Here is a 14,920-nt window from a genome sequence, read left to right as displayed (position 1 = left end):
AACAGCAGAGGCACGAGCCGTGCGTCTCCTGACAAGCAGAAGCAGAGAGGAACAACATCTGGCCACTTCATAGATTTTTTTGGTTCCTATTTTTGGGTGTAGCTCCAGAAATTAAGATTTTCTTCTTGCAGAAGAGAGGGGTGAAAGAAGGGTACTTGAACCAAACCTGGGCTTGAATGCTGATAGCAGCTACACCTGAGAAGCTGGCCAGAAAGAATTATGAAACAGGAGGGGGAAAAAAAATTAATGCATGTATTCTCATGCTTTGTTATTTCGTTACTAGTCTAAATATGTGTGTGTCTGGGTTACATGACAATTTCTTTGAGGCAGGCACTATGCACTGTTTCTAGCTAGGAATAACATAGATTAGTCAGATCACCTGCGAGAAGCAGCTGTAGCTGCGGAGGAGATGAAATGACAACGTGGGGACCTCCTACCTCCCTGTCACACAGATTATAATTTACCCAATGTGTAAGGAAATGTGTACTTATTACTCTCCCTGTTCCACAAGCACCAATTGCTTTTTCTATTAAATGCTCAAACTGAAACACATTCGATCAAACTCAGAGCACCAGTTCCAAATCTTGACTTTGCACGGAGGTTTACAGAGTTTGTTTCAGGACAAGACAGGCTTGTGTGCCTAAATACATTTTCCAACCAGACGGATTAATAACCTTGCCTTGTACCTGTGAGAATGGCTGTGTACCTACATCCGTAGGTACTCATGTGCATGCTTAGTTTTGTACATAGGCTTGCAAATGCATGCAGATCTTTTGTGTGTGCCTGTGACTAAGAGTGGGACAATATAAATCTTCTGGGAAAGGCAAAGGGAATTTACTCATCCCGGTCTGCTCAAGCTGATAAACAACGGCCTGAAGCATGGCTATAGGAACATCTGTGTGGTTAGCAACAAATCCCTGCAGCTGCAAGACACAACCTGCCGTTCTGCAGAAAGGACTTTTGCTTAAAAGGCGACTCGGGGCTGGGCGGTGATCCTTCTCAGCGGGCCGCCCCCTGCCCGGAGGCACCGCCAACGCCTCCGCAACCGGCGCGGGCAGAGCCCGGTTTCCAAGGCGAGCGGGCGGGCACGCCTCGGCGGCAGGGGTCAGTGTTGCACGCCGTATGCTGCCCGGCAGGTCCTCCGCTCGCCTCGCGTCGCCGCCGGAGCGGGAGGCCAGGCTGGCAGCGGGCGGCTGGAGCTGTCCCTGGCGAAGAACGACAGCGGAACACCGTTACCGCCGCAGCCTGCCGAGCACCCGCCGCCGGGGTAACCTCACGGGGGCCCCGGCCTTAATACCTGCCGTAGGGTGGCACACAGGCCGAGGAAGACACCGGGGCGCAGCCCCGCGGGGAGCCCCGCTAACGCCACCGAGGGCTCCCCCGGTTTAAGCGCCGGCTGCGCTCAAGGGGCTGCCCGCACCCCGCGCTGCCCGGGAGCTTCGAAACAGGCCCCTCTCCTCACAAGCCGTCCCGGACTCCTGCCAGGACACCCCCCCCAACCCCCCGGAGGGGAGGCGAGGCCGGCCGCGGGCGCGATCCCAGCCGCCACCCCACGCCTTCGGTCCCTCGCGCGCCGTCCCCACCGCCCCACGTGCCAGCGGCCCCTCCCTCCTCACTGCAGCAACCGTCCCTACGCGCGCGCCCCCTCCCCCTCCCGCCAGAGGGCCTACCCCCAGCAGCCAATCAGAAGCCTGTTACCAGGCAGACGGCTCATTTGAATAGCCCAATCAGGCGCCCGCCCATTAGCCCTTCCTCATATGGGGAATTGGGATGCGCTCACTAACCCTCCCCCCATCACCGGCTACCTCGCCGAGGCGCGCGCGAGCTGGGCCCCGCCCTCTCCCTCCACCGCGGACAGAGCGCGGGAAAAGCAGCCTCGCTCCCGCCCCGCCCCCACCCGGAGGGCTCCCGCGCGGGGGCCTAGCGCCGGGCGGAGGGGCGGGCCGGGCCGCGGGGCGGGCGGGAGGAGTCCCGCCGCCGGGAGCGCTTCCAGGGGGAGGGCGGGCAGCTGGAGTGGAAAATTCCAGGCAGGAGGCCGCGTGAGCCCGGCCGTCGCCAGCGCTGCCCTCCCACACGGCCCCGTAGCACCCCTCCGCGCCCACCCCGGGTTCCTCCGGACGGGCGGCCGGGCTGTAGGGTAGGGGCGACTCATCCTCCCCACCGCCGGCCGCGCTGAAGGGGCGGCGGGCAGAGGGCTCGGCTCCCCCCCGGCAGTGCCTGAAGCCCGTTCTGCGGCTCGGCAGAGAGCGGAGCTTTTGTGCTTCGCGCCCCTGCCCGGCCTCGACGGGCCGGGCGGCGCCCCCTCTGCCAGGCGACCGCCGGCCCTTGTAGCGCGCCGAGCGCACATTGTTCTGGCGGCCGCGCTCCCCGCAGCGCGGCCCGTCCCTCCCTCCTCCGCCTCCCGTCCCTCTCCCCTCCCTCCCCAGGTCCCTCCTTCCCTCGTCACCGGGCGGCATATAAACCCCCTTCCCCGCCGTATCCCCCCGCCGCGGGAGACCCTGGTACTTTGGCCCCCAGGGCGGGAACCCGCCGCCTCCGGATCGCTGGGACTTTGCGCTCCCGCCTCTGACGCCCTCCTCGCTCTCCCCCCACCGGGCTCCCTCGGACGGCTCCCTCTTCCCTTCGCTACCCGAGCCAGGATGTCGGAAAAACGCGTCGAGGAGGCGCCGGCGGAGCTGAGCGCTAAGGTGAGACTCCCCTCCCCGGCCGGCCCGCTCCCGACGCGGGGTGGGGGAGGGGGTGAAGGGCACCAGCCCCCCTCGCCTCACCGCGGGGCCGTACAGCGGCGTCTGAGGTGCCCGGCCGGCGGGGGGCTCTCGCGCCGCCCGGCCAATGGGGGGCGGGGGCGGGGCGGGGGGGCGCGAGGGCTCTCGCGCCCCCCCCGCCCCGCCCCCGCCCCCCATTGGCCGGGCGGCGCGCGCGCTGGGTTCGGCTCGGCTCGGCTCGCGCCGGCGGGTCTGCCGTCAGGGCGGGAGGCGGCAGAGCCGTTAGGGAACGGTTTAACGGCGGCGGGGCCACCGGGCGGGCAGAAAGTTGTGTGGACACAAAGCGCGGGGCCGCGGGGGGAGGGCCGGAAAGGCCTTGATCCTACGGGCAAGGTTCTTTAAAAAAAAAAACAAAAAAACAAAAAAACAAAAAAACAAAAAAAAAACAAAAACCCAAACCAAAACATTTAAACTCTTCCGTACTTCTGGTTTCCACATGTGTGTTGCCTAAAAGTAGCTCTGACGCGTTTTCGCTGCTTTTTCTTTGTCAGGGAGGGCAGATTTAACGCCTGATAGGTTTTCTCTCCTTCAACCGTTATCCTGCATCTCCTTTAAGCCTTCTTTGTTTAAGTGTCTTTTACTTTCTTGCCGCTGACCACCGGAATGGTCTTTCTCATCTCGCGTATAGGAAATGAAGGAAAAGAAGGAAAAACTTGAGGAGAAAACAGTCCACAAAGAAAAGAAGAAGGAGATGGTAGAGGTGAGGCCCTTCTGGGGGATAGATTTAGAGGCGTTGGGGAGCGTTTTATAAGCGGTGGTTAGCCTGACTTGCTGCGGGTAATGAATATGAAGGGAATATGGGAGATTAAGAAAGAGGACAGGCCGGGGGAGCTGATAAGGGAGAGGGGCAAATGAAGAGCGAGCTATAGGATAATTGTGGAGAATGAGCCTTGAAAGACTTAGCGTAGTCAGCATGGCCCAGTGAGAAGAAAAAAAGGTCAAAAAAGGGAACAGAGATAAGGGCAAGTATGAGTTAGGAGGAAGGTGGCACAGGAGATGTGCTTCTGCACCTACTGAAGTATCCTGAGGTATATAAGGAGTATAAGTTGAAGAAGGTGGGGGGAGGAACAGGGAGGAAATGCACAGATTGATGAAGGTCAGAAGGGATCTGGAAGCAGATGTACTACGAGCACAGGCTAAGTCATTAACCTGTAACCAGAGAGATGTTCTGTTCTGATTGTTGGGATGGGATGGCAGCATCTTGCCGGGATGTAAGCTTGTGGAAGTCAAGGGGGTTCATATTCGTGCGGAGGGACTGGAAGGATTGGTTTTGGAAAGAAGGCTGGTTGGGAGGAGGGCTTCAGCTGGATGGTGGGAATGATGGTGTCTGGGTAACAGTGCAGAGGTCACTCGCTTGATGCACATCTGAGACTGGAGTCTGAAGTGGCTGGAGCTGTGGAGATTTTTCTTGCACTTGCAGCAAAGAGCACATGGGAATGTCATCCTGACACCAATTTCTGCTCTGACCGATTTGTTTCACTCAGGATGAGGAAAATGGAGCTGAAGAGGATGAGGAAGAGAATCCTGATGACGTGGATGAAGAAGAAGGTGGTGATGAGGATGACGGTAGGAATAATTGGTAGAGGGAGAATGGAAGGAATCAGGCTGTGGGGGAATAGAAGATGCTGGAGGGAAATTCTTGCTTTGAGCCCTCTGACTGTGAGATTACGTTCCCTTAAATGCTGCTTCAATTAACCTGTGATTTCCTCTCTTGTGCTTAGAAGGAGACGAGAATGGGCAAGAGCAGGATGGTCATGCGGAAAAACGATCTGCAGAGGAGGAAGAGGTGAGTGATAGTGTGACAGTAATGGCAGTGAGAAGGAACTAGGTTACTTGCTATGTGCCGATCAAATCCGTGTGGATGCCGTTGCTGAGCATCTGAAATTGACCTTGGGTCTCATTGCTGCTTCAGCAGCAGATCAGTAAACAAATCTGATGTGGTAAGGGGATAATAAACCCCTGTAGACTCCTTGTGGGATCCAGGTCCTTCCACTAGCGGTCACGGTGCTGCATGTTTGAGAGTCAAGGTGCTTGAGATTGTGCTGGGTGATGATGACCCCTCACATACCTGTGACTTCTGGGCTTCAAGCCAGAAGATGGACTTGTAAGGGCAGATCTCAGGGTCTGTCTGAAGTGATGTGAGCCTGGGCTTATTACACCTCCCGAAAGTAACAGCACGGATATCCCTCCAAATGGAGCTGTCCACGTCTTAACCGTGACCATCAACAGAACAGTTGTCAGGCGCTCAAAGGTCCTTTAAAGAGTGGATTTAGGGTGGGCCAAATGGAGATTTCCGTATGGAGGAAAGAGCAGCAGTAAGAATTTTGTGGAGAAATGATGTGCCTTGCTGTGGTGACTGTTTGATGGTAACTCCTTTTTTTTCCTCCCTGTGTCCTACGTAGGATGAAGTGGATCCAAAGAGACAGAAGACAGAAAACGGGTCTTCAGCTTGAGTCCTCCCCTCCCATCTCCTCTGTTCCGTCCATCTCTCCTCCTCCATTCCAGCCTGTGCTTGCACTGCCCATTAGCCTCTGGCTTCACACAATCTCAGATGAGGGAAGATTAGAAATGCTCTCAAACAGGGAAGACAGCAGTTTCCTTCTCACCCGAAGGTCTAGCCCATCTGTGACATTCCCCAGCTGAAATTATTCCATTCCCCCGTGCCCCATTCACAAATGATCCTCTTCCCCCGAGAATCTCATTGTTTCCTGGGGCCCAGTACGTAACCTTGCCAGGCCCGTGTGCCAGGCTCTTCGCGTGGCAAGCACCTCTCTTTCCATTTTCACTTGCCCTCCTTTTTTTGTCACTAGTATGACTGAGATTCTTGACAGGTTCTGCTCTCCAGACCTGCTGTCAGATATCCTCCCTGAGTCCAGGAGGCTGCGGGCACAGATCTCATGGTGCATTTTCCAGTCCTAGGCCTCCTCTCGTCTGCTTTCCCGTTGAACCCTGAGAGACAAAGAAAAAGAATATTACAAGCAAATAATGGTTCTATTAAACCGCACACGGAGACAGAATTTATTTTAAGCTTTTTTTTTTTTCCAAGTTTACATGACAGCAAGCTGGCCCTCGTGAATTTTTCAGAAGATAAGGGTTGTTTTTATATATGAATTTCATCTGAACTGCATGGTTTTTTAATTTGGAGGCTTTTTTAAAACAAATCAAGAGAGAAACAATTGGGGACCAAACTTTGATTTCCATTTTTTCCCTTCAGATTTTCTTGTGACCATTTTTTGTAAATTAAAGGCAATACAGCCACAGCATTTTCTATGGCACAGACATCACGAGGATGATAGATATAAATATATATATTGTTTTCAACTAGCACTGTAAATAAAAGCGTTTAAAAATATTTCAAACAGCTTGTGTGGTCAGTTGTGTCTGTAATGTCTTGGGTTATGTTCTGATCGGATCGGTAGAAGTTGATTTGCGGAAAGATGGAGTGGCTTGACCAGCAGTAGGTGGAAAGGGGAACCCTAAATTAGTCAAAAGACCTGTGTTAATTATTCGAATGGCCCCAGCGTGCGCGGGTCCTGCTCCCGCCCTCTTGCGCAGCTCCATCTGCCGGGCAGTCACAGCGAGGGCGCGGCACAAACAGGACAAAGCTCCGGGGCTATCGCGAAGCTCTCGAAACCGCCGTCAGGCCTGGGCAGAGGATCAGGAAGGGAGCCCAGGCTGTGGCGGCTGGACGCGGCCACGGGCTGCTCTACGGCCGCCCCGCCCTGGCTGCCCTCAGGCACGACCCACGCAGTACCGGTCGCAGCAACAGGGAAGTGTTTTAAGAGGCAAGAGCTCCAGTTCTTTGTCCCACCGGCTGCCTGGGAGAGATGTGTCAAGCATTTGTCTTTTTATCTCTGCAGACCTTTAAAGTTGCTGTTAGCGTTTCTTCCTTTTTAAACTCGTACTTTGGCAATCATGCAATAAGTCACCGAGACCGGAAGCTGTAAATAACACCAACTTTTGCCGGAGCATCAGTGGCACTGTCCTTGTCCAACTGCAGCAACAGATAAATACTGGAAGCGCAAACAGTTGCTTGTCTCGCAAAGTGTCAATTGTCATTTTCTCCGAATGTCCGCATTTGGCTGCAGGACTTCCCCTGGGGCGCAGAGGGACACAAGCGTGGTGCAAGCGGGACAGCTGCTGCCAAGCCCCTTCCCACCTGCGAATGATCCCCGGTGGGATCTCACTGCACTGCAGGGTGTGGGTGCACCGCTCCCCCATCACCCATTTGCTGGTGGAGCCTTGGCTGGGTCTGGACTCATCTCAGCCCAAGGGCCACCACAGCCCTGGTGCTCCTGCCCCGGCCCCTTCCCTCCTTCCCAGCTCGGTGTCAGGGAGGGGATTTGGGCCCTTCTCCTCCAGCGGAGATGGGCCTGGTTCAAGCAGGCCCCTCCGGTCCTGGGACATCCCCATCTCCAGCTGGAGCCGTGTGCTGGGCTCTGCGTTTGGGGGCCTTTGCAGCACAGTCGTTGCCCTCTCTCTGCCGCCCAGGGTCAGCCTCAGCCGTGTTCGCTGCAGCCCCGTCCCACCCCGCAGAGCTCCCTCGGCAGCTGGAGCCGCAGCCAGTTAGGGTGCCTTCCCCCTGTCAACAGCATTTCAAAAGCAGGTAACTGCTGCCTGGGATTGACTTGCAACACCCCTCCCTGCTCCCGCCTGCCTTGGGCCCTGTGATCAACGCGCTGCTTCAACCTGCATGTATCTTTTAGCTGCGCTTTTGCAATTTTGTATTCCTACTATTGCTCCACCTTAAGAAATGATGGGTTCTAGTCTCCGTTCAAGCTGCTCTCACATTGGAGCAAGTCCTCCCGCAAACTTTCTGCTGACCAGTCACCTTTTATTGTTCGGTACCGGAGATAAATTATTAGCGGATGATAAAATCTCTGCAGAGGCTGATTACGGTTTTCACGCTTCTTCCCCACCACTGCAGCAGTGTCTGACTATGAGCAGTGAAGAATGCCAATGAGAAGTTGTGGAGAGATAACTCCATCTCTGCTTTCTGTGTGGATGCAACACCAGTACCTCTGGCTCTATCCAGCTGGTCATCCAGAATGAAGTGAGGCAGCACCTGGTTGTTAGGCCAGCACTAGCAATGTGAGCAGCCATCCCTCGTTTCCTCTGAGGGAAACACTGCAGGACAGTGGGAAGTGACAAAGGGCTGCCAGCCAGGTTCCCCTTGTCTCTATGGACCCCTTGACTCCACAGCTTCTACTAGTTCTTCCATCTTACTCAGTTTTATTGAACACCTTTGTCATCGTCTATGGATAGTTAGATGATACAGCTACAGATACAAAAATAGATAGAAGAATATCTGCTTTGATATTTTTTCATCTCGGTGACCTGCGGGACATCGTCACTGGCTTGAGGTGAGGGCTACAGATAACATAATGGGAAATTGCACAGTTTCTTCCCTTCCCTTAGATCTGCAAAGATCCATGCTGTATCTGGTGGTATTTTAGCTGACAAGGTGATCACAGCAAGAAGTTGCATAGATTTCCAGAAAAAGTTGACGATACAGCGTTCTGCACTGCACTTCATCTCAAGCCTGCCTGTGTGCTTGATTTGCATCCAAACTTGACGATGCTTTTTATCATTCAGTCTAATTCTTCTTCCACAGTGAGATCAATGGTGTCGTGCTGGTGTCATCAAGGTAAGAACAAAGCCCATCTTCACCAGTGATTCCTCAGAAGTAATGGTACCATTCAGGGGCCTTACTCACGTTTCTTGGCTCTGTGCTAATTCTCCACTCATTTAATTTAATTCCTGTGACCATCTGTTAACCTCATCAGCTGGGGGCAGAACTCCCTCAACTGTCCCTCCCTTGCTTCCGATGGCTCCTGCTCCTAGCAGCTCTGGTCCTGCCAGCCGAGTGGCACCGGAGATTTCCTTCTTCTTCTCCTCCGGGGCTGCTTGCTTTGAGAGAGTTGTGGAGGTGGTGCAGTCATGCTCCTGCAGGCTCTGCTAGACTTCCCTCTAGACTGACGATTTCTGCTTCTGACAGCCCTGTTGTGCGGTTTAGAAAAGCAAATGTAGTCGCCAGTGCAAAGAGCAGGTAGAGCTGCCTACCAGGTCTTAGCTGGGTCTTTGTTTTACCTCAGATGAGCGAGTGACCCCTTGCTCCCCAGCAGGGACGACCTGACGGCTGGGTGCTGGACCCGCTGGGGCGGTGAGCTCTCCTCCTGAAGGCTGCGGCTGTGGCCGGGGGTGCCGAGCCTGCTGGGACAGCACTGCCGGGATGCGAGATGCTCCTCGTTGGGTGAGCGTGCAGGCGCAGCCTCCTGAAGAGGACAGCTCTGGCTGCCGTGGTGAGCTGCAGACGGCAAGCATGAGAGGAGGCAGCTGATCTCTGTGCTGGGTGAATAAAACCAGTTAACACTTCTGGTTAAGCAGAGCGACCTGACCTAGCTTTGGAGTCAGCTCTGCTGTGACCAAGGGGGTTGGGCTAGAGATCTCCAGAGGTCCCTTTCCACCTACATCTTTCTGCAATATATGAAGAAATAGAGGCCTGCCATGGAAAGTTTGAGCTGAGTCTGAAGATATTTTGAAGTGCTGAACCCAGAAACAAATGTTCTTTGCACCTTATAGCTGTCACCTCCTCATTTCCCCCTTAGCCAAATGATCCCTTCCTCCCAGCCTCTTTGGTCTTTCACACCAGTTTTAAGCCAATAAATGAAACAAGACTGGTGTGATCAAAACCGTCGTACGGGCAGAATCATGAGCCCTCCTTCAGACCTGGAAAAAGTGAGCCCTCCAGCTGCTGCTGGTCTGGGAGGAAAACCCTTCTTGCTTTAGGAAAGTCCATAATCACCCTGTTGTACTAGCTTTAAAAAAATAGTGAAGATGAATTACTTCTCCTCCCCACCCCTTCCTCTAGGATCAGGGGCTTCTTTAGGCCCCCTGGTTAGGAGACGCATTGCTCAGCTGCTTCCCGTACGCCATATGGGAAACTGAAACAACTTGCCTTCCCAGATCCTTAAGAAGCCCGTGTACTTTTCCCTCCCACCTCTCTCCCTTATTTCAAGAGTGGAGTCAAAGACAGACATGCTCATGGCTGATCCAGTCTGTGTGTTTTCTCAGGGAAGAAGTCTGTGTTTACATGTGTGGGCTCAGACTGGGGACATATCGCAGATGGACAGGACTGGAGCGCTGCGTATCAGTGGACGAGTTTGGGGTTTGTTTCCTGGTGAGCTCTTACATTTTTAGCAAAACATGGACAGTCACAGGGGTGAGGAGAGACCTAAGGTGTTAGTATTCAAGGGTCTCAGCCACACAAGGCGGCTTATGGACCAAGCGTGGTGCCATCAGGTACAGCTTCGCTCTTGTGGGAGGCTTTTTCTATCAGACGCAGATGAGATGCTTTCCCATCTCAGGCTGTTCAGGAAGCCTGAGTCCCAGCTGGAAGTATCTGTGCACAACAGTAGCTCCTCAGCTGAGCCTCAGAGAACTGGGATATGAGAGCAAACAAGCTTCACCTTGTCAGGTGTACCTGTGCAGGCAGGCTATGGCAGATGACTGGGTGCCTTGCTACAAATCACCCATTAAAGAGGATAGAAGAGCACACGACCCATGTATGTGCTGTCGGTGATATCTAGCTGATGCTACTTGTCATCGGGGGGCTGTAGGAGCCACGTATTCTACAGATCTCCAGTGTTTTTTATAATGACGTTTATTGTTCCCATTCTCTACCGTGTATCTTAAATACTTTGTCTCAAAAAGTCCAGCTGAACATTTCCAATGTGGGGTTCAAGATGCTTTATTCTCAGTTTAGTCACTTAATCCATGAAGTGGTGTCATAATGTCAGCAGGGTATTGGGCCACAAGTCCTGCAATGAAGAATCTTGTCCCTAAGTCTGAAATGTTACTGGGGCTTCATGCATCCAAGATGGAAGACCCTAAAACCAGTAAAGGCTGTAAGGTGTAGCAAAAATAGTCAGCTTTCAGAGCTCCATGATTACGCACGTCTGCCAATACCTCTCTGGCAGCTCAAGTAGAGTCATGTCTTAGACTTTCTCAGGTCTTGCAGCAATTCATCCATCATTTTGGGATGCATTTATTAGGCTGCATAATTTGTAATGAAAATTTTTAAAGATCCTTACCTGAAGCACCCTTCAGCAGCTTTTCTGTTGTTGCACATCCAAATGACTTCATAAGAAGGTCTTCGCTGGACAGCACTCCACAGCATCAACTCGGGTAGTGCTCTGTTAGGCTCGTCCATAAGCACACCAGAAATCCCATCTGAAAACGTACAGCTAGTTGCTGTTTTCTTATGTGAAGGACAGTTTCTTAAATGGTACTTCTAAATTTTTTCTTATGTCAGATCCAGTCTTGAAAACAGCTGAGGCTGTCGTATATGGCTCCAACAAACCTCCTGAGCTTCCAGGATAGCAGCATGGTAGATATGGACCCAGATTTGAGCTGGGAATTTGCCAGTTCTCCACAAGGTAAATTTCACAGAAGATTCAGTAGAGAAGTTTGGGAAAGCCAACCTTGTAATTCAAATGAGTCATGAGGTTTTACTCATAACTAAAGAAAATACAGACTGCTTCAGGGTCTGTGAATCCCTTTTCATAGCTGTAGAAATAAGCATTCTTGTAGAGCACTGCTAACTGTGTGCCATGTTGACTGTAGTTTCTCGTCGGGAGAAGGGAGAGGATCCTGTTCCACCTCAGCTTCTCTATGTTTTAAAGGGTTTCCAGATCAAATCCTGACTTCAGGTCTCCCATCTGTGGCAGGGTTCCTATAGGTGTTCCTGGTATTCCCCAGTGCTGCTTTTGCTTTTACTTCCAAGGGTGAAAAGCCTACAGATAGCTGATGGGATCCCAGACTGCAGACAAAAAGGAAGACTGCTGTCATGGAATTGGGATATAGCCGTGACACCTGTGGTGTCCCAATTGCTATACAGTAGAACATCTCAGCGCTGTACATGTTCGCACCACTGAAGACTCCAAGGGGACCTCTAGCAGGACCCAATCCTTCTGTGTAACTTGGGACACAAAGGCTAAGCCTCAATCTCTTCTTTCAAGACCTCTGCTTGTGCTGAAAAAGAGCACCACTCTGGGAGAATAGGCAGCACAACCAAATGTAGCTCAAACTGACACCTCTTTCAGCTCGGAGGGTGCACATTATGTTGCTTTTCTTGATCCTCTCGAACAGATTTATTACTGGGAATCGCTGGAGTCCTTTAAGCATAGGTCTACAGCTTCCCTGCCTCAAGGGCCCCCTGGTGGCACCAAAATCGACATGTCTGTAAATACTTCATAGAAAGATTGCGAGCAGTCATCACCCGAGTTTCTCTGTACCCAAAATGCCTCGCACAGAGTTTGCTGTGAGCTGTCTCTTAAGAGTGGAAGAACCAGGAACTCTGATCACATTGCTGGTGTTATGAGAGGCCTAACTCAAACCTGGAGAAACGAGAAGTACCTGGGTGGTCAATCAGCATCAGATTTGTCTTGGCTGGGTGTCCACAGGGTGATTTGAACACAGGCAGGTTGCTCTTTGGCTTCCAGGAGAAATGGTCCTTTGCCTCGAAAGTCCAAGGCAGGTCTAGGGGACTTGGAAGGAGATTCCTCCTCCCTTGAATCCACTCCTATTAAATGGGACACTGTATTACTTTCCTAACATCTGCTCCAAAAGTCTTCTCTCCTGGCCCAGTACAGCTCTTACTATGTTTTTTGTCTGGAACAAGAACAATTCTGGGTCAGAAAAGGGGTACTTCACCCAGTGTGTCCTTTCTCAAAAACCAGCCTTTCTGGGGTTGTACCATACTATCAAGTGCATCGGGCAGAGTGTAACCATACCCTCAACTCCTCTCAAATGCTTTTCTCATATGCTGTCAGAGGAAGGTTACCCGGAAAGTAAGGCTGAACAGAACAGCTCTTGTGAACCTCTGGCACAACTTCAGGAGCCTTAAAGGACTTGTGGGAAGGCGCTAGTAATCCCAGGACTCACGACTCTTCCTTCTGTGGCCAGGGTTGACTCCACCCATGCAGGTCCCAAAGGCCCTCCACTAGAAAGGCACATATACATTCACGCCACTTACAGTCTTCTCAGCTGTAGCTGATTTTGGACCCTTTCCCAGTACCATTCCCCCCCTTATTGGATCCCCTAGGTAGAGCCTTAGAGTTTGACTGTTCCCCCCTTCAGAAGTTAGGGACCTGTTTTTCTCATTGTCTACAAGTCCAGTTAGCTATCAAGAACCTATATTGGATGCCCAAGAGCAAAGCCAGTACCTGAGATCACTGCAACTTTTTGGAGAACCTGTTTTAGGGTTGTCAGTTGCAGAATATTCTTGGGGAAACAAACCTCTGGGTTTAGCTGGCAGGTCCACAAGTCCCCAAGCAACCACAGCAACTGCCCCAAGTGTCTTAAAATCTGTCAGTGCTGCACTGTCAGCTGGATTTAGGACACTGCTTGATAGTCCACTTTTCCCAGAGCCATTTACAGACATCAGCCAGCCATCCAGGTGTAATTCCACAGCAACAGCATTTAAAGTTTTCTGTACTTTCCACTCCTCAGCACAGTTTCTCATCCACTCAGTTGTGCTAGGGGAGATGCCTGTAGGAACCTGCCATGGAGGTAATTTGAGTTATTCCCTGTTCTAATTACACACTCACCTTTTCTTCTCTTCCTCCTTTTAAACCTGTTTACAGGTTTAAATGTTTACATTGGTCTGGCTTACGGCACCATGAAGGGCCATATTATTACAAATTGTGCATGGGGGGTGAGTATGTAGCCAGGGGCAGTCATTCCCAGTGGCATCGAGACAGGAAGGCAAACTTGGAAGAGAGTCTCGTGGATCAGTTTCCTCATAAGAGCAGCTGTAAGGTGGAATCCCGCCCTCAGGCACCTGGGAAGGTTTCCAGGTCATCTTCCGACCCTTCAGTGAGCACACCCCTTCACTTCGAGGAGCTCTCTGGTTTTTATATCCACCCCAAACGTTTGGTTTTCACAGACCAGATGCTGTTAGTCTTGTTGTGTTTTTTTTTTTTCTTTTGAATAACTACTCTTGGGCCAGTATTTTGACTGTACCTCCTTTTCCATTATTAAGGCTTCTGACCTTTACCTTGGCTCATGACTGGACCGTTTTGTCCGTATTTCCCCTTCTGCACAAGTTGATCTGGTCTTACAGTTCAGACAGGGGACACACAAAACCCTTGAAGTTACCAGTCTTTCAGAGTGACTTTTATTTTTACTTAATAAGCAACACACAGAAGAAAATGATAGTAATTAAAAAAACATGAAAAAAAGAGAAACCCCTATATCGCCTTCAAGTCTGGAACAAGTGAGCCCTCTGACCACCTGTAGCTAGGGAAAAAACAGCAGGTCCCTGCTAAACTTAGGGGGAAGTCCCCACACCCACATGCCACCACCACCTCAGTTCATTTGAGTCCAGGAGCCTTTTCCTTCCTTTTCCCTGTGGGTTATGTGCCTCAGCTCAGCAGTCACGCTCCTCTGCTGTTTCCCAGCCCTGCGCTGGAGTTCTCCTGCAGAGCAAGACCAGCTGGCTTTTTTCCTGAGTCTTAAAAAGGACCCACATGCACTCTTAGGGAAGCCCTCCAGTCAGGGCTGTGAGTAAGGGAAAAGCCTGGGGAAATATGAATAGATAGTGTTTTATTCTCATAATGGCGATCAGCTGGCTTGGCTCTCCTCGTTCCTGCAGAGAGCTCCATATCCTAGGGCAGAGCAAGAGGACGCCATCGACCATTTTTCACGTCAACAGTCTGCAGGTGGTGAAGAGGCCACCACAAGAGTTCTTCCCATGAAAGAGCCTTGCTGTGAAAAACATATACCTCATTTCTAGCCAGATTTTGTTTTTAATTTTGAGCCACTGGTCATCCTTATGCTCCTCTGCTGGAGTAGAGAACCTGCCTCTATTTCACATCTTCTCCTCATGGGGAGAAAATATCAAAGGTTGTGAATGTAAGAGCGTAAAAATGGTTGTACCAATGGTCTCTCTAGCCTAGTGCTCTGCTATGGCTGATACAAGATCCCTAAGGAAAGGCACTGAGAGACAGGGCATCATATAGAAGCTTCCTGTAAACAAGAGCTAAGGACATCCTGAGCTGGCAGGCATACCCAGGCCATCACATTCAAAAGCCAGTGAGGAATTGATCCCTATTTGAACTCATTTATACTCCTGGTCTCCACAACATCCTCTA

General features: G+C 51.7%; 1 protein-coding gene across 1 annotated transcript; it reads left to right on the top strand.

Moving 5' to 3' along the window:
• Positions 1-2,047: 2,047 nt before the first annotated feature.
• On the top strand, positions 2,048-6,117 carry PTMS (parathymosin). The gene is made up of 5 exons (XM_075164794.1): positions 2,048-2,687; positions 3,394-3,465; positions 4,250-4,331; positions 4,487-4,551; positions 5,168-6,117. The coding sequence occupies exons 1-5, from the start codon at positions 2,640-2,642 to the stop codon at positions 5,216-5,218; spliced, it is 318 nt and encodes a 105-aa protein (XP_075020895.1). The 5' UTR covers positions 2,048-2,639; the 3' UTR covers positions 5,219-6,117.
• Positions 6,118-14,920: the final 8,803 nt, after the last annotated feature.

This window comes from Calonectris borealis, chromosome 1 (assembly GCF_964195595.1).
Source record: "Calonectris borealis chromosome 1, bCalBor7.hap1.2, whole genome shotgun sequence".
Lineage (NCBI taxonomy): Eukaryota > Metazoa > Chordata > Aves > Procellariiformes > Procellariidae > Calonectris > Calonectris borealis.
This window is presented reverse-complemented; position numbering and strand designations above follow the sequence as displayed.